Source organism: Halichoerus grypus, chromosome 4 (assembly GCF_964656455.1).
Source record: "Halichoerus grypus chromosome 4, mHalGry1.hap1.1, whole genome shotgun sequence".
NCBI lineage: Eukaryota > Metazoa > Chordata > Mammalia > Carnivora > Phocidae > Halichoerus > Halichoerus grypus.
The window spans coordinates 140,856,510-140,881,007 of NC_135715.1; the positions used below are offsets into that span (position 1 = coordinate 140,856,510).

General features: G+C 38.1%; 1 protein-coding gene across 4 annotated transcripts in view; it reads right to left on the reverse strand.

Annotated features, from left to right (window-relative positions):
• Positions 1-24,498, reverse strand: part of CCDC141 (coiled-coil domain containing 141) — a 187,541-nt gene that overhangs the window by 85,027 nt on the left and 78,016 nt on the right. For 3 of the 4 annotated variants that reach the window (XM_078071038.1, XM_078071040.1, XM_078071041.1), the window contains one exon: positions 2,464-2,658. The exons of the other annotated variant lie outside the window; for it this stretch is intronic. In XM_078071038.1, the coding sequence (XP_077927164.1) occupies positions 2,464-2,658 (195 nt within the window). The remainder of the gene's footprint in view (positions 1-2,463; positions 2,659-24,498) is intronic. 4 annotated transcript variants of the gene reach the window in all.

Below are 24,498 nucleotides of genomic sequence, written 5' to 3' on the forward strand. Positions count from 1 at the left end.
CCACCCCCGGGAACTGGGACTTGGGAAACTAATATGACGTGTTGACATTTAGGTTATTGTTCTTGTAATACAGTCTTTCAAAACTGACACAGAAGTCATGTGTCTTTTGTGAGCAACCAAAAAAACTGTGGTAAATGAGCATGTTAGCTTAAAATTTGGGTAAAATTTTAGATGCCTCATAGTTCTTGACAACATTACCACAAATTTACCAACAAAATTACCAACGTGACCTCACACTGACCTTATTAGCGCTGTTAAAAAAAACATTTGCCTTTTCATCTAGGGATAGGGATGCTCACAATTAGAAAAATCCAGTGTACTCAAGGTATAGTAAAGTGAATTTTTAAAAGGAAAATTCAGTGCTTTAGAGAGGATATAAATTGAAAATACCCCTTACCTAGTGTAAATGGAATTTTCAGGCTAGAAAAAAAATTTTAAGGGATTTTTAAATTATATTAATGTTTAAATCCAGCTCTTTGTTTTAACCAGGGCTGCTTATAAGTGTTATGCCAAAAGTTGGGTAAAATGGTGAGAATTTTGTAAAATGTGGAGATGCCACAATATAAATAAAAAAGAAAAATACCATTTACAAGTCTTAAAAAAGAGTTTCCTTCTTTAATTTAAATGGATTTACCCACTACATTATTTCATCATTTATTGCTTCTTTATAATATGATAAATATTTCATTTTAAAAATCATGATTAAATATCCACTTTCCCCACTCTGGTTTCTATTTTTGCTGAGCTAAAGTATCTATCACCTTGCATATTGATTCTTAAATTTGGAGTTAAAAATTACTTCCTTGATGCTTTGAAAAGGGAGAACAAATATATACCTTTCTAAGTGCCACTTGGCTATAGAGAATGCTATAGTGCAGATAATATGGGATGGATAAATCCAACGGAACTAGTTATAATTTAAACACCACAGCATTTCAAATGACGAAACAGGGAATCTAGAAGTCAAGTCTTGGGGGTTAAGAAATATAATTTCTTAGGATTCAACCTGAATTGCTATATGAATTTGAGAAAGTAACCATTCCTTTTTTTTTTTTTTTAACTGTTACTATTACAAGAAATGTCATTCTTTTTCCTCAAGGCCCAGAAATAATGTAAGAAGAAAGTCTCTCCGGGAAGTTACCAGATAATGAGAACAGAGAAAACAAGAGCAAGAGAGTAAGAATTAAGGAGAGAGGGAAACTACATTTTGCAGGGCTGAGACTATAGGGTTTGTTCTAGAAGTGTTATTTTATCATAGCAACGTGTTCTATAATGGTCCCCCTCGAAACGGCATTAACTGACAGGTGACCCACTCATTTTGTAGAATGAGGGTGTAATGTACGTTAGAAAGTCTCTTATTTGAAAACAGGACTGTTGAAGAGGAACTTACCTAGCACCCTACCATTTACTTAGTTCAACAGCTCCAGTGACATGCTCTGTTTCTTCTCTTAAAACAAAGAAATCCCAAACAAATAATATTGCCAAATATTTCCTTAATACTTTTTTTACTGTAATTCTAGCACCTCTATTTTGGAATTCTAGTATTCATCCTTTTCAAGTTTCCTATCATAAGGAAGTTCAAAATTAAGGAACTGTTTTGATATACACCAGGACACTGTATTCAGATTGTTGATATCATGACTTTAAATCACAATAGACCTACCTTCTGGGGCTTACCCACTCATTTCGTGTCACATTGTCCAGTTTCAAAAACATCAGTGATATTTAAGGTATGTAAACAATTCCAGCAGGGCAGTTTGAAGGTATATATTAGATTGGGAAAAGTAGAAGAAAATTTCAAATAATATCACCAGCTTCAGATATACACGTGAGGTGGATATGTAGATATTACCACTCACTAAGAGCCACCTGCTCCAATCAAATTAAATGAGTCAACCAGGAGAAGCAGAGCCCTCTCCAACTCAAGACCTGGAGATGGTCCAAAGCAAGATTTCCCCTTGGCTGACTTTAAAAGGCAAGACCAAGGCAGGGTAATCAGGTCAAGGCTATGCTTCTAACCTTGTGGTTTGCATGCAGAAGGCTTGCAATATTCGTGTGTCTTTACCTGATAAATGAAAGAGAATTTTTCAAAGGGAAGTATTTTTTGGTACAGGTTTCAAGGCGTTCTTTTCATCTTGATATATTTTATGATATTTCCCTTACTCCATGAGAAACACTGCAGTGTTGGCACAAGAGTTCCCCTCAAACAGATCAATGACAGCTCTATGATGAAACTCTCATGGGATTTTTTTTTTACAAGTTAAAGCATAGAGTCTCCTCGTTTTGAAAACCAAATAATGGCCATGATAGGAATACATTTTAAAAGCTCATTTTGGTTGCTATTAATTTTGAAACTCTACACAGAATCTAGACTTCTGTGATGTGCTCCAGCCTACTGAAGCAATGAGTCTCTTACTGGTCTGTCCTGATGACCTAAAATTACCAACGTGACCTCACACTGACCTTATTAGCGCTGTTAAAAAAAACATTTGCCTTTTTTAACCAAGTTTTCCTTTCCACCATGAGCCGATCACATTCTCCTTGAAGCTGATGCAGTTTCTGGTTAGAGAGCTGTAGATGCTCTTTCTCCACGTAGCCCTTAGACAGCAGAATCCCAAGTGCATCACTCTTCAGCTTCTCAACAGCGGAATTCCATTCCTACAAGAGACCACTCCAGTTTATTTTACACATCCTCCCCTTTGTAAACTCTGATAAGACTCAAAGAACATTTCGATGTGTTGAATGTGTCAGAAAGCTGTCACTATATTTTCAAATCATGACGGAGTAAATGCTACATTCCAGGTTTGAGTATTAAGATGTAGATTAAAAAAAAAAAAAGGACAAAGGAAAGAGGCTAGAAAGGGAGCAGGATGATAGCAGGAAAGGAGAGGGTGGTTGGGGTGTGTGACTGAAGGAGTGTCTGGTTGCCCCGAACACAAGTCACTTCCCCTTCCATTAATGCTGTCTGAAAACATACCCCCAAAATAGTCAACAGCATTTTTCATTCTCTAACTCATTGCGACCTGTTTTCATTCATTTAAATATAAGAAGTCTATATCCCACAATTCAGTCTTATTGCCAATGTGGGCAAATGTGTACAAGAAAGGAAGGGAAATCTCATATTTTATGGTTGTTGTTTTTGTATGTGCTTACACTTAGAACTGAAATTAAGATCTGTTATTCTCCACAAAATTAATAGCTGTTATTGTGCAGTATTCCCTCCTTCCTGACCCGAGTCTCACCTCTCAATGCTTCATTCTTAGTGGTATATAAACATTTCAGGAAAAGAAAAGAGGTAGCTTTTTACTTTCTGTTACATGAAGAAGAAAAACAGTAAGTAGAGAAGAAAGAAAATAAAAGTTGGAGTAAACTGAACATATTAACAGTTTATTTAAAGGGAAATTTAAATTTCTTGCAAAAGAACTGGAGCCAGATTCAGCTTCACAAATAATCCTTATCTCTAACACGGAAGTCTTGTGAGTGAATTTTCTGGTACCCATCTCAGCTGAGACCGAGTGGTACTCATAGGCTGTTTGTTACAGCATCAGAAATTTAGTGCCGAATTTCAAAAATTACAGTCTGACTCCATCCTGGCTTGTTCCCCAAGGCAAAATGTCTTATTATTAAGTTACATTTGTTATATTATACTGTGCAAAATAAGTATAATTTTAGTGCAATTTACCACTACTATTTCCATTCATTCATTTCAGAAGACATACTAAATGCTATGCACCTGGCACCATGCCAGGATAGATGGCTTGCAGAATACAAAGAAAGAATAAAACGTAGTTCTTTCCTTTAACACTATAAAACTGCTCTTTTACATCACTTTCATATATACTTACATTATCAACTGTATGAAATATATGCTGGTCCTATAAACACATCCTGATGACTCAACTAATGGAAACAGCGAATGTGTGATTCTTCAGCTTAACTACATCAGTGGTGGTAATGGGGAATAGCACTATCGTGGTTGATCATACTCTCAGCCTTCTGAGAGAATGACCAAAAGTGGGGGGAGGGTTGTTAAAATCAAAAACAATTGGAGACCAGCCCTAAAAACTGCCTGGGCAGACAAAACCAGTTTAGTCATACGAACAAAGCTTAATTTAGCTTATTTTGTGAGACCGACTTGACCTGGTTCATTTCTTGTTTATGCCTCTGGAAATTATAAGCAAAACTTGAACCTTTCCCAAGGTTGATATGAGGTAAACACTGACCAATTCCCTATCATTTAAGAAGATTCTAATCTTATAACCAATAACTGTGAAGAGGAGGCAGTCACTGCTTCCTCACTACATAAGCTGCTTTATAATAATATGGCCCTGAGCCTTGTTCCACGTTTTGGGGTGAGTACTCCGGTGTGCAAACTGTCTTTTTGGCGTGTACACAATAAACTTTTACTAATTACTACTTTGGCGATTCATTGGTTTTACTTCCAGTATTTATGAACTTTGACACTCCAAATTTCTCAGTGAGTGCAAAATCAATAGGCATGAATATGGGCTACGTGATTGCTCAAGATCCTTCATTTTTAAAAGAGCTATTAGGCCCCCACTTAAAGACAGCTAAAATGTGCCATGACATTCTTTCCTAAAGCACTGTAAATATCCCTCCCACTTAAAAACTATTACCTTAACCTTATCAGGAGAGAGCAAATATTTTTTAAAAAGTTAGCACCATTTCTGGTACATGTAATAGGCATTCACTAACATTAGTCCCCCTTTACATTCCATCAGTTTTATCATGGTTCACTAGCTCCCCAAAATTTGTTCTTCATGGGAATTTCTGTTTCTCAGCTCTAAAATAATGGTAGTGGAAGGATTCTCCAACTGTTATTGACCCGTGTTATATATTGATCAGTATTATGGGATAAACAAAATAAAGCAGGTTTCTTTACTGTAGGCCTTCTCAGAATCCTTCATATGTTAATGTGCTTTGAGACTCCAAGCTGAAAATATGGTTTGAAATATTCTGGACAAACTGTTTTGACCGTCAGGGAAACCATGTGTTTACTGATCATCTCAGGGGACCAATGCTCCAGTTGGAACAATTCTGTTCTTGTGGCTAAAAGCATAAAAATCACCTAGAAGTTCACCTGCTTTCACAAGTCTGTCTGTGTCTTTCCTCTTTGGTTTTGTCTCTACCCCTCCAGCTACCCAACTAGTCCATTTTCTGTCTTTTGTACCCATTCTCTCATTTTCTGTTAAGATCTCTGGGGTATGAATCCTCAATGAACTCAACTGAAGAAATGCTTAATGTGTTAAAACAGAATAAAGCAGGTAATTTTTTTTTTTCTTAAAGCAGGTAATTCTTTTTTTTTTTTTTAAAGATTTTATTTATTTATTTGACAGAGAGAGAGAGAGAGAGACAGTGAGAGAGGGAACACAAGCAGGGGGAGTGGCAGAGGAAGAAGAAGGCTTCCCGCTGAGCAGGGAGCCCGATGCAGGGCTCGAACCCAGGACCCTGGGATCATGACCTGAGCCGAAGGCAAATGCTTAACTGACTGAGCCACCCAGGTGCCCCTTAAAGCAGGTAATTCTTTGAAAAAATTGTCATTGACCAGAATCTTCTTGCTCATTAGCGGAAGACCTCTTAACAAATGTGAAGAGCCTGGGGAAGGCCTAAAGAGCTAGGAGGAAGGAAATGGAAAAAGAATTAGGACATGGAGAAATGGGTTATGGCCATTATGTGTTCAGCCTGAACAACACAAAGCCCTAAGGTGTAGGTATCCTAACCGTCTGCAAGATAGTACTGATTTTTCCTTCTGTGTGCTAAGCACTGTGCTATATGTTTTACACGTATCATCTCATTCACTCTTCACCACATCCCTACAAGGTAGGAACTGTTATTATCCTCATTTTACAGATGGGTAATCAAGGTTTAGAGGGATTAAGAACTTGCCTGAATTCTCAACACTGGTGAGTAAAAGAGCCAGAATTCAGACTCAGGTAGTTTGACTCTAGACCCTGTTTCTCAATCAGTTTACTGACCTCAGCATTCCAGGGAGAAAAGGTGACGAAAAGTGTTCTTTACAGCATAGAAAGATTAAACCTATTGGCTTAGAATTACGGAGGTGAAAGTTCTATGAAATCTGGATAAGGCCTTGGAAATGAGAAAAGTCTTATAGGACCCTGAGATTTTTTGATTTAGAATCAGAAGCTTCATTGTTTCTAAATAAACAATGCTGTTACATATAGAACTGAGAATTTACAGCCCAAACTCAAGCTTAAGTTTGCTTAGCGAATGGACCAAAATAATAAAACTTTTCTCTATGAATAAGAAGGGAAATACCTGTTCTCTAACAGTGTCCATAAATCTGCCTTTAGCATAAATTTTGCAAACAGCATTAAAGAAAGACCTCTGGAGTGGAGCCAAATCTTTGAAAACACACTTCAACTCTGTGCTTCACATCATGTTTATAAAGAGTGGGTTATGGCCTTCCAAGGAAGCTGTAAAGGACCATTTTGTGGCTCGTCTCTTTTCTTATTCTCCATCCCCAGGCTTCTTAATTGCATTTCACATGAACTCTGTGGGTATTAAATGAAGTTGGGTCCATTCAATATTTCTATTCAATCTTCTCAGAAAATTGGTTCTGTTTTCTTTGGGCAATCCATGGGCAGTGTCTGTAACATTCTGATGATGTGTTTCCCCAGCCATTTTTCTTAGGGGATGCATCCACTATTTTATTTTTAACATAAAATGTTCCAGAGTCATCAGAATCCATCACACTATTTTTAAAAACTTAGCTGTCACTGTTGTCAGGGCTGGTGGAACCCGGTGGAGAAAATCATGGTCCGTTTTCTCTAGCCGTTGCTGCCTCTCTGCTAACTGTTAAACCTCTGACTGAGTTTCAGTCACTCTGTAATCAAATATTTCCAGTACATGTCCCTGCCAGCTGAAAGCCAAAGCCTGACATTTCCTTGGCTTTTCAGTCTTGACAGAGATACGTGCATACGTCTGACCGAGTAAAGACGTGTGGTACTGTGTGCTCCTGGGCTCGGGGTGTCTCCTCAGGTCGCTCCGTTTTTTTCCTTTCTCACTCTCAGTGGTTACCCTTTTACACTGTACCTTTCACTGTTCCATCTGCTGAGGAAATTGAGCTTCTGTTGGATCCCTTGATTGAACGGGTACTTTTAAGAGGATTAGTGCTGATAGACAAGAAGGTGAAAATGATTTCTTCTGCCTTTTCTATACTCCCAGGTTAGCTCTTAAGTGAAGTTATGGATTGGCATAAAAATTATCCAGCAGGTAGATTCAAAAAGTAGAAAGTAGAAAGATTAGCTATTTGAAAAGAAACAATATCATCACAATATGTTTAATAAGCTTTTATTGACAGGAAAACTTTGCTGTAGATGAGGGGGGTTTAATGACCCAACGCCATGTGGTAAATTATTTTCATTATAAACTTGACTTCAGAATGTAACTTTTAAGTGGGGAAAGATGGACAAGAAAGAACAGAGGATGTATTTATAAACTACTAAGAAAATACCAGCTGTGGAGATGACAGGACAAAATCACATCTGGCCGAAGCATGTGTGGATCCCACGTATAGTCTGTGTAGCGTGGCTATTTCTTAGGACATCTCATTAGACACAGCCCATTTCTTGTTCATTCTCTAAATCTACAATCCCATTTGGTTCAGCACCAAGGAGAATTAACTCATTGACACAAAATCATAGAATTGTACATGATTGCATTAACAGCTGGTACAAACAAAATAAACCTGGCAATTTTAATCAGAGAATATTTGAAAGTCTGTTTCGAGCAGGAATTTCTTTTTAGAGGAAATTTTTATGCTTTTAAAGAGTGGCAGTGAGCCCCTGAAAAGCTGAAACTCTGATTATGCCGAGTTGGATTGCAAACTGGGCCCGTTTCCTCTTCTGCTCTGTTCCCAGGCATTTCTACGCTGGCCTACATAAAAGCAAGGATCTTACTAGAGAGCTGGGTCCCATCCCACTGCTGGATAGTGCAGAGTTCAGTGTCCACAGACCATGTGAACTTGGCCCTCACTGTGATGCATTTTGGCAAAGGCATTGATTGCAAACAGGAAGAACTGCGATTTTGTGTCACCTAAAAATAAAAGTGTGGTGTTTCACCTCCCAGCCTTTAGGCAGAGAATCATAGCTACTGAAGCAGGGAGAGCTCATGGATAAGAGCAAAGAACTGGAGCTAGAAATACAAGAAATACACTTTTTATTCCAAACTTAGTAAGTGCTCTCAAGCAGGGTATTTTGCTTTTCCAAGCCTTACTTCCCTGCAATGTAATGACAGCCACCACCACACATATGCATCTGCTTCTCTGGTGAGTCACCTATAAATTGAGTGATGAATTGGTTGTGCTTCGAATTCCCAGATTTTAGGCCCTACCAAAATCTGGGGTTTTAGCTGTAATTCCCATAATCAACCTAGTGGAATTGGGACCGAGAGTCTATAGTAGAAATGACAGATATCATCAAAATAATTTTTGAGTAATAGTTGTTTTCTTTTTTCTCTGTCCATTCAGATATTCCAAAAGTCACAGGAAAAACCATGGCTTGGAAGTTTCTTGTTTCCTTTATTCTGTTCAGTGAATGGCCACCAAGTGGAGCTTGTTGTTCAGCTACTCAGAGCAGGGTGCTTGTTGTTAATACTGAGGCAAATGGATGTGTGGCGGAATAAATTTTTAAAATCAAATAAAGTCTTAACAAATTGCACTCATGAGCAGATCTTCAAAATAATGATTAGGGCAACAATACATTTTTTTTTCTTCCTTAGTTCAACATAGTTTTTGGATGAAAATTTAATTACATGGGAAGCTGGGAAGACATTTTCTGAAGACTTATGTTTTCCAAGAATCATTAATTTTTCTTTAGTGTCTTGTCCTTGTTCTTCTTAGATTTCTTGTTCCTCTTAAGCACATTTTCTTTCAGTTGAATAAGTAAGGAGCAGAAACAGATTTGCGGGTATTGGTGTTTCCATTTTTAATAAAAATCAATAAAGTCTAGCTGGCCAGACTGTTTGCATCTAACACAATTTGCCTACAATCGGATTGTGCCACTAGCTGGCTAGGTGGTCCCAGTTTATATTAATGTTTTCAGAAGACTTATTGTCTAATTTTCTAGAGCATGTGTTGGAGATACCTTCAGAATCTCAACACATAATTCAACTATGGGGAGGATTATTAGGTTTAGATGTTCACCTCTTGTGAGGATTTTCCTAAATGAAATAGATTAAGTTGGGAAATGGGGGGAATCCATATATATTATATCCACAATGAACATCAGATACAGACTAGAACAATGGCTCTTAAATCTGGCTAACTATCAGTATCTCCTAGAAAAAATTTTAAAACACGCTTCCTCACACCTACCCTATATTCATTGAATCATTATTGGTAGGGTGGAAGAAGATGTATTTTTAAAAATCTGCAGCATTTTATTTGAAATCAGGAGCAAACAAATAATACTTTGTAATCTTTCAAATTTTGGAACTGGACTAGAATATTCCGAAATATTGAATAACTAGGTAACAATAGACCTGTAAGAGTTTCTGTGTAATCATACCAATAAATGAGGAAGAATGATTATATAATAAAAGTAGTTTTAACCTTGCAACTTTAAGCTAATGACTCTATAAAATTACATTTTGTATTAATGACTCCCAAATCTAAAATTTGACTTTTGTTTTTCGAATTACTTCATACATTCAGTGAGTATTGTATAAGGCTGTGGAAGATACAATGACAAATAAAATCTTTACCCTTATACTCTCTAAATGATTAATACACCAATCCATCATGAATTTAAAATAGCCCTGCTGCAATGTTGAGTATCATTAGTCTTAATTCATAAAGAAGATACCAAGGCATTTCTTTCTACTTTGTACTTTCTTCACATTATTGTGTCAGGCAAAGGAGCCACTGATTTAAAAGGGTGAAAACAGAAATATTTTATTACAGGTTTTTCTATGTCTCTTTAATATTTTTTAACAATGCAAATATATTGGCCAAAAAGCAAATTAAATGCATTGAAAAACAAAGAAATGCAACTCACTAAATAAATAAAATAAAAGAGAAAAATCATATGATAATCTCAGTAAATGCAAAGAGAGGCATCAATAAAATTCAGTGTCCAGCCATGATTTTTTTTTAAAAATCCAAAATGTAACAAAGGATAGATGCAAAAACCAAAGCAAAACAAAAAAACCTAAAAACTTTAGAAACATCATACTTAATGATAAAGCATTTGAATCTTTCTACTTAAAGTCAGGAACAAAACAAAAATGTCCTCTACCACTGCTGCTAGTCTTCATTTTACTGGAAGTCTTATCTAATGTTAGCACAGAAAATAAATAAATAAATAAATAAATGTATTAGAAAGGATGAACATTATTGTCACTGTTTACAGATGTATGCTTTTCTACATGTAAAAACCAAGAGAATCTAGAAAAATAATTTAAATCAATAAGAATTCATCAAAGTTGCTATATAAAGGATCACTATAAGAAAATTAATAACATTCATATATAGCAACAATAGTCAATTATTATAGTCAATTAGAAGATACAGATCTTGTAAAAAAGATCCACTTTATAGTTCTTCATTCATTTAATCAACAAACATTTATTTGGCGGGCCCATTCTATGCCAGGTATTCCCCTAAACACTTCATCCAGACCAGGGAAGTCAGTAGTAGGCTGACAGGGGAGTTCCAGTATTAGTGATGGTGGTGGTATGCCATTATTTTATTTTGTTTATAACCAATACACATGATAAATCAGTACATTACCTAGTACGTTATAAGGTGATGAAGTTCAAGAATAAAGACAAGTAGAACAGGGTAAGGGACTTAAGGGTTCATGCGGGATGGGAGTTCTGTGTAGTATTAAACATGGTGGTCAGGGTAGGCCTCTTTGATCAGTGAGTTTTGAGCAAAGACAGGAAGGAAGGGAGTGGGTGAGCCACATGGGTCTCTGGAGAAGGAGCTTTCCAGGCCGATGGCACAGCTGGAGTGAAGGCCCTCAGGTGGGAGTTTTCCTGCCTGGCTGGAGGAAGGGCAAAGAAACCAGCACAGTGGAGTGTGGATGGAGGAAGCAGGAGGAGAAGCAGAAGAGCATGGTGGGAGCAGAGCAGGGCAGAGGGGATTGTAATCACGGAGTCTTTTATTCTGAGAGAAGTGGGAAGCCCTTGGAGGAATTGGAGCATAAGAGTGACATCATCTGGCTTAACTTAAAAAAAACAAAAATAGGGATCGATCCCATTTACAGTTGTACCAGAACCCATAAGATACCTAGAAATAAATCTAACTAAAGACGTAAAAGATCTGTACTCTGAAAACTATAGAATACTTATGAAAGAAATTGAAGATGACACAAAGAAATGGAAAAATATTCCATGTTCATGGGTTGGAAGAACAAATATTGTTAAAATGTCTATGCTACCCAAAGCAATCTACACATTTAATGCAATCCCTATCAAAATACCAACAGCTGGGGCACCTGGGTGGCTTAGATGGTTAAGCGTCTGCCTTCGGCTCAGGTCATGATCCCAGGGTCCTGGGATTGAGCTCCGCATCGGGCTCCCTGCTCAGCAGGGGGCCTGCTTCTCCCCCCTCCCTCTGCTTCTCCCCCTGCTCATATTCTCTCTCTCTCTCTGTATCTCTGTGTCTCGAATGAATAAATAAAAAAACCTTTAAAAAAAAATACCAAAAAATAAATAAATAATAAAATAAAAATAAAAATAAATAAATAAATAAAAATACCAAAAGCATTTTTCACAGAACTAGAACAAACTATTCTAAAATTTGTATGGAACCACAAAAGACCTCGAATAGCCAAAGAAAATAAAACTGGAGGTATCACAATTCTGGACTTCAAGTTATATTACAAAGCTATAGTAATTAAAACAATATGGTACTGGCATAAAAATAGACACATATCAACAGACTAGAACAGAAAACCCAGAATTAAACCCCCAATTATATGGTCAGTTAATCTTTGACAAAGGAGGAATGAATACACAATGGGAAAAAGACAGTCTCCTCAACAAATGGTGCTGGGAAAACTGGACAGCCACATGCAAAAGAATGAAACTGGACCACTTTCTTTCATCAGACACAAAAATAAATTAAAAATGGATTAAATACCTAAATATGAGACCTAAAACCATAAAAATCCTCGAAGAGAACACAGGAAGTAATCTGACATCGGCTGTAGCAACATTTTTCTAGGTATGTCTCCTGAGGCAAGGGAAATATAAGCAAAAATAAACTATTGAGACTACATCAAAATAAAACTTCTGCATAGTGAAGGAATCAATCAACGAAACTAAAAGGCAACTTATGGAATGGGAGAAGATATTTGCAAATGACATGTATGATAAAGAGTTAGTATCCAAAATATATAAAGAACTGATACAATTCAACACCCAAAAATCAAATAACACAATTTAAAAATGGGCAGAAGACCTGAACAGACATTTCTCCAAAGAAGACATCCAGATGGCCAACAGACCCATGAAAAGGTGCTCAACATCACTCATAATCATGGAAATGCAAATCAAAACTACAATAAGATATCACCTCACACCTGAACCACAAGAAACAAAAAGTTTTGGTGAGGATGTGGAGAAAAAGGAACCCTCTTGCACTGTTGGTGGGAATGCAAACTGGTGCAACCAGTGTGGAAAGCAGTGTGGAGTTTCCTCAAAAAATTAAAAATAGAACTACCTTATGATCCAGGAATCACACTACCCCAAAAATATAAAAACACCAATTCAAAGGGATACATGCACCTTGATGTTTATTGCAGCCTTATTTACACTAGCCAAACTATTGAAGCAGCCCAAGTGTCCATCAATAGATGAATGAATAAAGATGTGGTTGGTGTATATATATACAATGGGATTTTATTCAGTCACAAAACAGAATAAAATCTTGCCATTTGCAACAACATGGATAGAGCTAGAGAGTATAATGTTAAGTGAAATAAGTCAGTCAGAGAAAAACAAATACCATATGATCTCACTCATATGTGTAATTTAAGAAACAAATGAGCAAAGGAAAAAAAAGAGATAGACAAACCAAGAAACAGACTTTTAACTACAGAGAACAAACTGGTGGTTACCAGAGGGGAGGTGGGTAGGGGGATGAGGGAAATAGGGGATGGGGATTAAAGAGTACATTTATTATGATGAAAAAAAAAGATAAAAAAATAAATGTATTTAAAATTGTTCGTAAATAGCAAGTAGTCATGAAAAGCTAAAAAAAATAATAAAATAATAAAAAAAATAAAACCACTGGGCTGTCATTGAGAATACATGGAAGGGGAGAGCACAGAGGCAGGGATGAGAGCACAGGAATTCATAAGGAGGCTGCTGTAATCAGCCAGGCAAACATGTGAGTGCTCATTCCCCAGGACAGCAGTGGAGATAGTGAGAAACGATAGGATTCTGGACCTATTTAGAAGATACAGCCCAGGTGATTTCCTCTAAGAGGAAGTGAAGACTTTTTTGATCTGAATAACTGCAAGGATTGAGTTGCCTTTAACTGAGATGGGGAAACTCGGTGGAAGAGATTTTGAATGGGATGATGAGGAATTCTGTTCATGAGACCCTGTTGACTGTCTCTCTGGAAAGGCTGTGCTTAGAATCCTGAAGTCAGTACTCACCACCCACCTTTGCGTGCACACACATACACATACACACTCACACACACACACTCTCTCTCACACATTCACATACACACTCAAGCACTCTCGCACAACTAAAAAGACACTCACACATTCATACTCTATTAGCAAATGCTCTCATGGATTTCTCCCAAATATGCTCCAAGCCTCTTCAATGAGAACAACCTATTCAAAAGGACTATGAAGGAAAGAGGCTTAAAGCTGCCTATAAGAAAAATAAGACCACAGGGTGCCTGGGTGGCTCAGTTGTTAAGGTCTGCCTTCAGCTCAGGTCATGATCCCAGGGTCCTGGGATCGAGCCCTGCATCGGGCTCCCTGCTCAGCAGAGAGCCTGCTTCTCCCTCTCCCACTCCCCCTGCTTTGTTCCCTCACTTGCTGTCTCTCTCTGTCAAATAAATAAATAAAATCTTAAAAAAAAAAAGAAAAAGAAAAAGAAGACCACAAACTAGAGTAGCAAGAAGAAACCAAACATCCAGGACTTTTTCATATACATTTAAAAATGTGCAGGCATGTGTGTAATCTATCAGCCAGTGGTTCTTCTTGTTCCTGGAATGCAGAGAAGCAAAATGACTGCCCAAGCCAACTACTGTGTGAGGTAATGGTGCACAGCAATCCCAGGTTACAGGAATGTGTTCAGTGGTTTGAAACCCTTAACATACACCTTTGAACACTCAGTGTTCAAAAGTACTGCATAGTGATAGGTAAGATGTGACAGTATTTTTCAAGATGTGAGGGTTTGGGTAGAACATATATATATACCAGTGACATCAGACACCGTGATCATGTTAACATCGTTTGCCTTTACTTTTGTTGTGACATTTCATACAAAGGGAGAGGTGCCTAATCGTATCTCAATACTCCCTAAGAGCCCTTTGTGAGTAGTTTTTTAAAATCTTTCTTGGTCTGGGTTCCCAGGGACTTACTGTACATGTGAATGAAAATTTTTAAGTGTGTTGTTGTTGTTTTAGAGAGAGAGAGAGCTCGAGCCGGGGGGGCGGGGGTGGTGGCGGGCTGGAGAGGGACAGAGGGAGAGAGAGAATCTTAAGCAGGCTGCACACCCAGCATGGAGGCCAATGCGGGGCTCGATCTCACGACCCTGAGGCCAAGACCCGAGCCAAAATCAAGAGTCAGACACTTAACCGACCGAGCGACCCAGGCATCCCTCTTTAAGTGTTTTTATCACTTACATATGGAATCTTAAAAAAAATAAAAAAAGTCAAATTCAGAAACAGAGTAGAAAATTGGATGCCAGGGGCTGGAGGATGGAGGATAAAGAGAGAGAGCAGCAAACTTTCAGCTATAAGATGAATAAGTTCTGAAGATCTAATGTATAACATGATGATTATAGTGGATAACACAATCATATAATTGAAATTTGAGGAGAAGGTGGAACTTAATTGTTCTCACACACACAAACAGATAAATATGTGAGGTGATGATGTGTTAATTGTATGGGAGTAATTTTTTCAAAGTATATATGTATATCAAATCATCAAGATGTACACTTTAAATATCTTACAATTCTATGTGTCAATTATACCTCAACAAAGCTGAAAGAGAAGAAAAAATTGAAATCTCTCGATTCACAATGCAGTGAATCTCCGTGTTAAACACGAGGTGTACAGAGAACTCACCCTGTACAGGCTTTCTGTGCCTGTAGTCCCCGTCAATGCCCTATTACCATCATAGGATGTGCTAGATTTCAGCTTTAAAAGATAAACTGGTGTTTGGGACCAAAGGATATTATGCTAAGTGAAGTAAGTCAGACAGAGAGAGACAAGTACCACATGATTCCACTTACATGTGGCATCTAAAAAACAAATGAATAAACAAACTACAAAAACAGAAAACAGAAACAGACTCAGAAAATACAGAAAACAAACTGGTGGTTGCCAGAGGAGACAGGGGTGGGGAATGAGCGAAATAGTGAAGGGAACTAAGGGGTACAAACTTCTAAGAAAAAAAAAAAGACAAAGCAGTACTTTATCTTTAATAGTAGGTAAAACTTAGAGGCAGCATTGGGTTTGGCCACTCTGCAAATCACTTCACCTTTCAACACTGCCTGAAATTTCACTCTTGTGTTTGGGTTAATAAACATTTACTTAAAAAAATTAGAGGTGGGACGGGATGGTGGAAAATTTTAAAAAAGAAGAAGAAAAGGGGGTGCCTGGGTGGCTTAGTCAGTTGAGCATCAGACTCTTGGTTTTGGCTCAGGTCATGATCTCAGGGTCGTGAGACTGAGCCCCTCATTGGGCTCTGTGCTCAGCGTGGAGTCTGCTTGAGATTCTTTCCCTTTTCTTCTTCCTTCCCCTCTGCCCCACCCCCCACTCGCAAGCTCTCTCTCTCTAAAATAAAAATAAATAAACAAATAGAAGAAAAACAAAAGTAAAAGATAGTTAAGAAGTTGGTAGACATTCACACATTGGTGTGAATCAGATTGCTTTCCACCTAAGTTAGTTAGAAAGGCTAAGCAGAGACAGAAGCTGTAAGCAGAGTTTGGCATGTACTTCAAGACTGGGCCCCACAGAAGTTAGCCAAGAAGCAAGACAAAGAGAGTAGCATTCATGTTTAAGATGTCTAGACAATATTTTGAGGTCAGTACATTGGGCAGGGAGGATCTATTTAAAGTTCTGTCTCCATTCCAGCCTCAAGGGTGAACCTATGTAAATCTTAGGTGACCTTGGGGTGCAGTGTCAGTCCAGATTCCTTCTCTGAGAAGCTTTTTGATCCTGCCCCCTGCTCTTGCTTTTACCTTCTTTTCTCACAGAGCATTGCTTATTGTTTAATTAAAGCATCTTTTCCATCCTTACTGGCATTTCAATTGTTCACATATCTGATTTCTCCACAAGTTTGATTTCTCCACAGCTCTGAATTGCCTAAAAACAGGGCCATGGCATATTTATTTCTGGATTTCCTAAAGCACCCAGAAGAGGGTTCTGGGACACCTAGTGTTTGTTGGGTCAGTGGATGACTCTATTAGAAAGGAAGCTGGCAGCAACATGTTACCCCATGTTGGCCCTTGCTGGACTTCTAAATTGCTGTGGCTTGTAAGTGACTTTCAGTGTGCCAGGGAGGTCATGAGTCATTCTCTCTACTGCCTAATTATCACCAAGACTATGGATTAAACAAAATTTGATAGGAAGACTTGATTCTAAAGCAACAGAGAAATAATGGTCAAAACTTTGTGAAAGATGGATGCAGTACTGTAATTCTCAAGTGTTAGGTGGAAAGCAATCTGATATTTCCCCTCCTGCCTTTTGTAAAAAAACTAAGTCTATTGAAGACAATATCATAGATGTACTAAAGGAGGAGATAGAGGTGAGGGTTATCAAAAGATAGGGCGATCTGGCCAGCAACCAGAGAAAAAGCTGGTTGGGAGAAGAGGCGCGTGAGGAGATGGATGGTTTTTTTAGGGCAGTGCCATGTGGAAGTCCCAGGCTTCCCCGGGCATGGCTGTGAGTTCCCTCCCAGGAGATGGAATAGTTGGGCCATCCTAGGGCCCCAAACAGCCATAGAAGCAGAGAGCCACTGAAACCGCAGTCTTCACACAGGCCGAGACAATGATTGTTTCAGAGGGAGTCAGCATAGACTGATGAGTAGAGGGGCCTTCTGAAGCTATGGTGCCGCAGGAGCCCAGGAACACTTGCAAAACGCTGGGGAAAGGGAACTCCAATAACCACAGAGACTGGGTGTCCCACCAGTCAGAGGATGGGAGCTCGGAATCAGGCATATGTTGATTAAAAAGAAAAAAAAAAAGATGTAAAAGCAAACAAGCAATATTTCATGCAAAAATATTGTAGTTTGTAGGCTCAGATTAATACTACTACTCAACATAATTTTTATAGTCTCTGTCAAAGATTCCAGGCGCCCAAATTGAAGTGGTGGGCCTGGAATGAGAAGAAGAGAAGGAGATGGGAGGTAAGAATGGACTTACACTGAGAGGTCATCCGACCTGAAGGGAGAGAGAGAGAGAATAAGGCTCTAACGTGACCCTGAAATCTCTACCTGGTGGCTGAAGGACTGCAACGTCTTTAGCCAAGAAAGAAAACAGGAAGGTTTGAAGGAGAAAGTAATGATCCTAGCTGAGTTAGAAGTGCTACTAAGAAGTCTATGTGTAAATCTTCAACAGGAATTTCTAAAAAGAAGACTGGAGTTGAGAAATGACATATGGGCTGGAAATTTTTTTTAAAGTCTAGAAATCATCAAAAGAAAAGTGATGTTGTCATCATGGGATTAGAAAAGGCCACATGAAGAATGCAGGAAACAAGAGAAGAGCCACAGATTAAGCACGATAGGCCAAGGGAGCCTGGAGGAAGAGTTGGCATTGAGCAAGATTTAGAAGGAGCCATTCCAGAGATGGAAGAACTAGAGAAAACAGTGTTTCAGAGACCAAGTGCATAGAGAGGGTCCAGTCATTAGTTACTGAGAAAGAGCAGTTTCTTCTAATGCAAGTAAAGGATTAGTGGGGGAGTAGGGAGGCAGGAGGCAGAAAATAAAGTAGTTGCATTAGTTTCCTAGGGCTGGTGTAACAAGGTACCACAAATGGGGTGGCCTGAACAACAGAAATGTGCTCTTTCACAGTTTTGGAATCTAAGAGTTTGAAGTCAAGGTGTAGGCAGAACTGGTTCCTCCTGAGGGTGGTGAGGGAAGCACCTGCTCCCAGCTCCTCTCTTGGCTTTGGTGATGGCCTTTTTCTCCCTGCCTCTCTTCACATTATCTTTCTTCTGTGTGTGTCTGCCTCTGAGTTCAAATGTCCCCCTTTAAAAAGCCACATAGAACTAGCGTCCACCCTAATGACCTCATCTTCACTACTTACACCCTTTTTCCAAAAGAGGTCACATTCTGAGATTCTGGGTGTTAAGACTTCAATGCAGAAATGTTGGGAAGGATAATTCAAGCCATGACAGTAGCCAAGGAAAAGGTGGAATAATGTCTTAAGGGTCGAGCAGCAATGTTTTTGTTTTTGATTTTGTGAGACTAAAATGTAATTGAGGGATGGTGAGAAGGGGTGACTGAAAAATGAAGAGAGATTCAAACTGATGAGATGGGAAAGGTGGGACCTGGAATGGCAGGTGGAGGCTTAGATTTGAAAATGAGAGGAAGAAAATGGGAGAAAAGGTGGAAAAGAGACACCAAAGGCAGGGAAGAAAAGAGTCAAGCAATTTCACCTTTCATGGCCACGTGACTCTGAGGTTAAGTAAAGCCTGGCTGGGAGTTTTAAAAGAGGATAAAAGTTTTGGACTGGTTATTATGGGGAATGGAGCAGGGAATTAACAGATGATAAATAAAGAATTCATAAGGCTAACTGATAATAGATTATTTCCTTTTAAAATAGATCTAATCAGAAAAATTATGCAAGTGCTTCATCTTTTTTCTGAAGTAGAAACAGAGAAAACGGGTGACTGAGTTACTCACAAGTAGCCCTGGTGGCCCATGCAGAAGAGTATGAGGAAGGAAGTCAGGAAAAGGCAAAAAGAAAGGGGGTGCGGGGAGAGCAGGGTCAGTGATGCTTTGGAACCAAAGCGGCCACAGGACTGGAAAGCTGAAGTAAAGGCCTTTGGAGTGATGAACATCAAGGAGACCTATGGGCACAAGTATTGGAAGTCTCTAAGAGAACGCTGAAGTAGCACAGAAAGGTTGCAGGGATTTAAGGCGTGAGTGTTTTAAGCCCTAAGAAAATGCCTTCTCTGATGTCCACTTCAAATAGACTCACTTTCACTATTATGATTATGACAGCAGTATTACCTTGAGTTGTAATAATAGTAACTATATAAATCCATGTTTTGTGGAAATTTTATTTAAGGGCTGATAAATGACAAAGAGGCTGAGGAAGAGAGGAGGAGGGTAGATGGTAGGGAGGAGGAGGGAGGAGGAGTGAGGAGGAGGAAGAGGGGAGGTGGAATAAAATGTATAAAGACTTATTGTAAAAGTCATAAGTAATAAAGAGAGAGAGGAAGCTTTCTCTAAGTGGTTAAACTTAATGAGCTGGTGAAGATTCTAAAAACAAAATGACAGCAGGTAGTTTTAAACCTAGTGATCATGTTCTTCATTTGCTTCCTTAACTCATCCCTTTCTTAGATGGGCATAAACATTTCTGAGGGACTTTCTAAATCAAATTTCCCCTGGAAATGAAAGCATATGGTTCACTAAGCTTTAAATTAACCCACATGTTAAGGCTACAGTAAGTTTACCAATGTGAAAATCCCATCACATTGTAGATTTTCCCAATGCTTGCAGACAAAGGCAGTACTATTTATACTTATTTCGCCTGTTAGTAATGAAATTGTTTCTAATTTATGTTCTGTGAAAAGTGACATCTGCTTTTAATTGGAAAGTTCATTAAAAAATCAGACAAGTAAAACAAATTATTCACTAAAATGAAGACAGAGGAATTGAAATGCACTAATGCAGGTGTCTTTACTGTTTGGAGACTCACTTAATTTCTTCCTTGAGACATTTCAGATCCAGACCCCACTTTCTTTTTTAAATAACATAAAACATTATAAAAGAAACAAACTCTGCTTCATTTTATGCATTTTCCTTATAATCATCAGAGATGATATAAGCTGATTTACTGAAGCAATATGTTTTATAGTGGTTTTACCATTTTCTCACGTACCTTCAGTGAAAGAATTTGGGGATGTAATGAAAGTTCAAATAGCAGAATAGCCAGCTTCTTTATATAGGTTAATATGTGCCACAATGAGAAGAAAAATGATGTATGATATATTTACATGGTTTAATAACATGCAATCATTAAAAAGCATATTTAAAATATGCATTTAAATGGGGAAATGCTTATGATGTAATGCTAATTGGAAAACTCACACTGCAAAACAATACATATACAATTTTGTATATAAAAACACACGCATATAGTGTATTATACACACATACACAGTTCGGGGATACTCAATTTTATGTAGGTTTTATTATTTCCTTCCCATTTCCATATACACCCACACAGTATGAGTGATTTTAATTTTCTTTAGTTTTATGTATTTTCTCATTTTTCCAAAATGAAAATGTACTATGTAATCAGAAAAATAAAACAATAAACATATTTTTTATTTAAAAAAATTTTTTAATTTTATTTATTTGAGAGAGAGAGCGCACACGTGTGAGAATGCAAGCAGGGAGAGGGGGCAGAGGCAGACTCTGTGCCAGGGTGACCAAGGCAGGGCTCTATTTGGTGGGGAAGAGGGGGCACAGCACTCGGGAACAATCCTGCCACCCTGAGATCATGACCTGAGCTGAAACCAAGAGTCCAAAGCTCAACTGACTGAGCCACCCCGGTGTGTCCCTAAACATATTTTTAAAGAGCCACTTCCTCATAGTGGTTCTATTGATGAGAATTATGTATTTAGAATAGTCAAATAAGCTTGCAAGAGATTCTGCTTTACTTCCTTATCTTATAAATATTTTGTAAATCTAAACTTGACTTTTCCTCTAAATAAAATTTATGTGGGATCTAAGCAGTGGTATTTTTTAAGAATCTCCAAATAATATTATTTAAAGGAACTTGAGGCCAAGATCACAAATCTAATTTATGAAATCACTCAGCAACAACTGGAAAATATTTTCAATGACTTGGAAAATCGGATTAGATGATGAATCATGGAAGATGGTTTTAATCTTGAAGCTGAGGAATGTGAATTCTACTATATTAAAACATTGAAGATGGGGCGCCTGGGTGGCTCAGTTGGTTAGGCGACTGCCTTCGGCTCAGGTCATGATCCTGGAGTCCCTGGATCGAGTCCCGCATCGGGCTCCCTGCTCGGCAGGGAGTCTGCTTCTCCCTCTGACCCTCCCCCCTCTCGTGCTCTCTCTCTCATTCTCTCTCTCTCAAATAAATAAATAAAATCTTTAAAACATTGAAGATGATGTTTCTATACACATCAGAATGCCAAAGATCATTGTTAATCAAGGACTTTGTAAACAATATATAGTCATCTGGAAAATTAAGGAGAATATAGACATACACGAAATAGATGGGGAAAACCTCTAAGTCAGTGCCTCTTAAACTTTAGTGTCAGTTCAAATCCTGTGGGGAAATTTGTTAGAATGCAGATTCTGACACAATAGGTTTGGTGGTTAGAGTCCGGGATTCTGTATTTCTAAGACTTCCAGATTCCACTGCTGCTCTCTGGGGGCCACACGTTGAAAAACATGGCTACAACTCTCTTTTAAGCCTTTAAGATGGCGATTAATATCCTTCATCTCAAAAGACATCACACTCGACCTAAAGTTTCATCAGAATTGCAATAGCTTTCTAAGTGACTTTTCTGTCTTCGTTATCACTCCCTCTCATTCTTATCATTCACAGTTTCCAACGTAATTTACAAAGACGCAAATCAGTTTAAGCCATTACTACACTTTGATAGTACCTCATTGCCTGTCATGTCTCCAACCCAAATGCTTACAGGGGCCAGGCACATAATGTGAATGAGGTGAAGCAAAGGTGGGAGGCAAGGTAGTAATGAGGAAGGGTAGGGACTGTGGAAAACTGGAGTGCACGTGTCTTTTCTAAAGGAAATAGCTATTATGGGGCTCCAGACAAGTGTTGCTATGTCTATATGGAAAGGTAAGCCTGATATTGCCAGATCTTCCAGTTTTTTTAGAAGGAGAAGAAAATCTGGATTGGATTTTGATAAAAACATTACCATTTTAAGATTGACAATAAATTTCCTTTAAAGATTTATTTATTTATTTATTTATTTTAGAGAGAAAATGAGTTTGGGGAGGGACAGAAGGAGAGAGAAACTTTAGCAGACTCCTCGCTGAGCTCGGGGCCCATGTAAGCCTCGATCTCATGACCCTGAGATCATGACTTAAGCCAAAACCAAGAGTTGACACTTAACCAAATGCGCCACCCAGGGGCCTTGACAATAAATTAAAAAAAAAAAAAAATCTGGATGCCCCAAACTACCTAGAATCTCTGGGCACGAGATCCAGACTTCAGTATTTTTTCAAAGCCCTCAGGAGATTCTAGTGTGCACCAACTACAAAGGGTCTGAAACTGAACCAAAGTTTGAAGCAATATTAGTGAGAGGATTAAAGGTCCACCACAGTGGTATGAAAATTACTTTAAGCCGAAAACATCTGAACAATCAGCAGTCACAGAAATATTACCTAAACTTAAACAGAGTATCCTGAAAATACAGCTCCCATTGATCCTCTTCCCAGGGAATTTCCTAATTGAAAGAAGACTGACCCTTACCAGCAGGAAGTACAAATTCAGCTGCCATTAACTCTTCCCACTGGGAGGAAGACAGACTGCCCATTTCATTAGCATCAAAAAGCCCAGTAGAACCTTCCATACTCATTCATTGAGGCCCTAAGCCTCTCAACCTTTTTTTTGTTAAAATGATATATATAATACTCAACTTCTGGCTATTCCACAAACTTTCCATTACTGGGACCTCCCATGCATGTATGAAAATAAACCTTGTCTTTACTCCTGTTAATCTGTTTGCTGTCTGTTAATTTGTAGACACCCAATCACTGGACACAAATTGGAAGAGGAAAAGTTTTCCTCCCGGCAGAAATACAAGTTCATTCCTGAAGGTAGTTCTTATATGAACATTATTTCTGATGCATGGAAGAAGGAATGATTATGCCTCCTCAAAAGAGATAATAAGGAAGTGTTTATTTACATATTATTTTAATACATCTTAAAACCAACTCAGCTCCAAAGTTTGAATTCAAGCCTTGGGGAATCAAATTAATATATGATAAAATCTAAGAGTATTTAAGGTCTTAACCAAAGGGTGGTTTATAATCATCAATGTCTGCTATTTCTTTATCTGCTACATATGTAAAAGGAAAATATTTTTCATATTTAGTAAAGAAGGTATAATGATTTAGCATAATTTATTCATGGTCAAAGATTATAATAAAAATTCTTTTAGTTCATTATTTCAACACATTCTGAATAAGGCATCACGTTTATTAAGAGATAGAAAGTTTTCCATATTTCTTATTTGAGTATATTCCAGTAAGAAATTACAGAGGCATTTTCAAAATTTATTTTAAAAAACTTACTGCTTAAAAAAAAAGCAATATAGAACAGCTCCCTGCTGCTCAGTTTAGCTGTGGGGAGCAGAAACACCTACTTTCCCTGTGTTACCAGATTATTTATATGTGTTTCACTAATGAACCCCCAGCTTGAGGCCTTATTTATACATAAAATCTCCTTTGAAAGACACATTCCCTCTTCCTCTCCTCATACTCACACCCAAACAAAACTCCAAAAATGTAATATGCTGGTTCCTGTTTAAGGCCATATAAAAGTGGAATCTGTCTGTAAGAACAAGGAACAAGATGGTTGAAAAAGCACGGATGAAAACTATTTGAACATTTACACCATCCATGGAAAAAGAAAAGCAATATCTTTGAGCCACTACTAAAATGTGGGTGTTTTCATAGATATTTTCTAATTGAGTTTTCATGCCTCCTCCTTATAGGTGAGGAAGGTAAAGCTCAGAGAGGTCAAATGTTCCCAAAGTTACATAGTGAGTGACAGTAAGGATTTGAACCTGTTTTTTTTTCCATGTGGATGCAACCTATTATAACATTATAATCTATTTTTAGAAAACTTGCTCATCTAGGTGGGAAGAGGTCAGTAAAGTAGCTAAGGAAACATCTAACCAGCAAAGGTTGGTAGGTCCTTCCAGAAATCTTAATACTGTAAATAGGACTGGCTTCATGGGCAAAGGACCCATGTCATCCGACAGGTTCCTGAGTTTAGAAGAGCCATGTGCTTGGTTTATGCTCTGCTGTTGCTGCATTGAAATTTCAATAATTTATTTAAAAAGTCCTCCATATT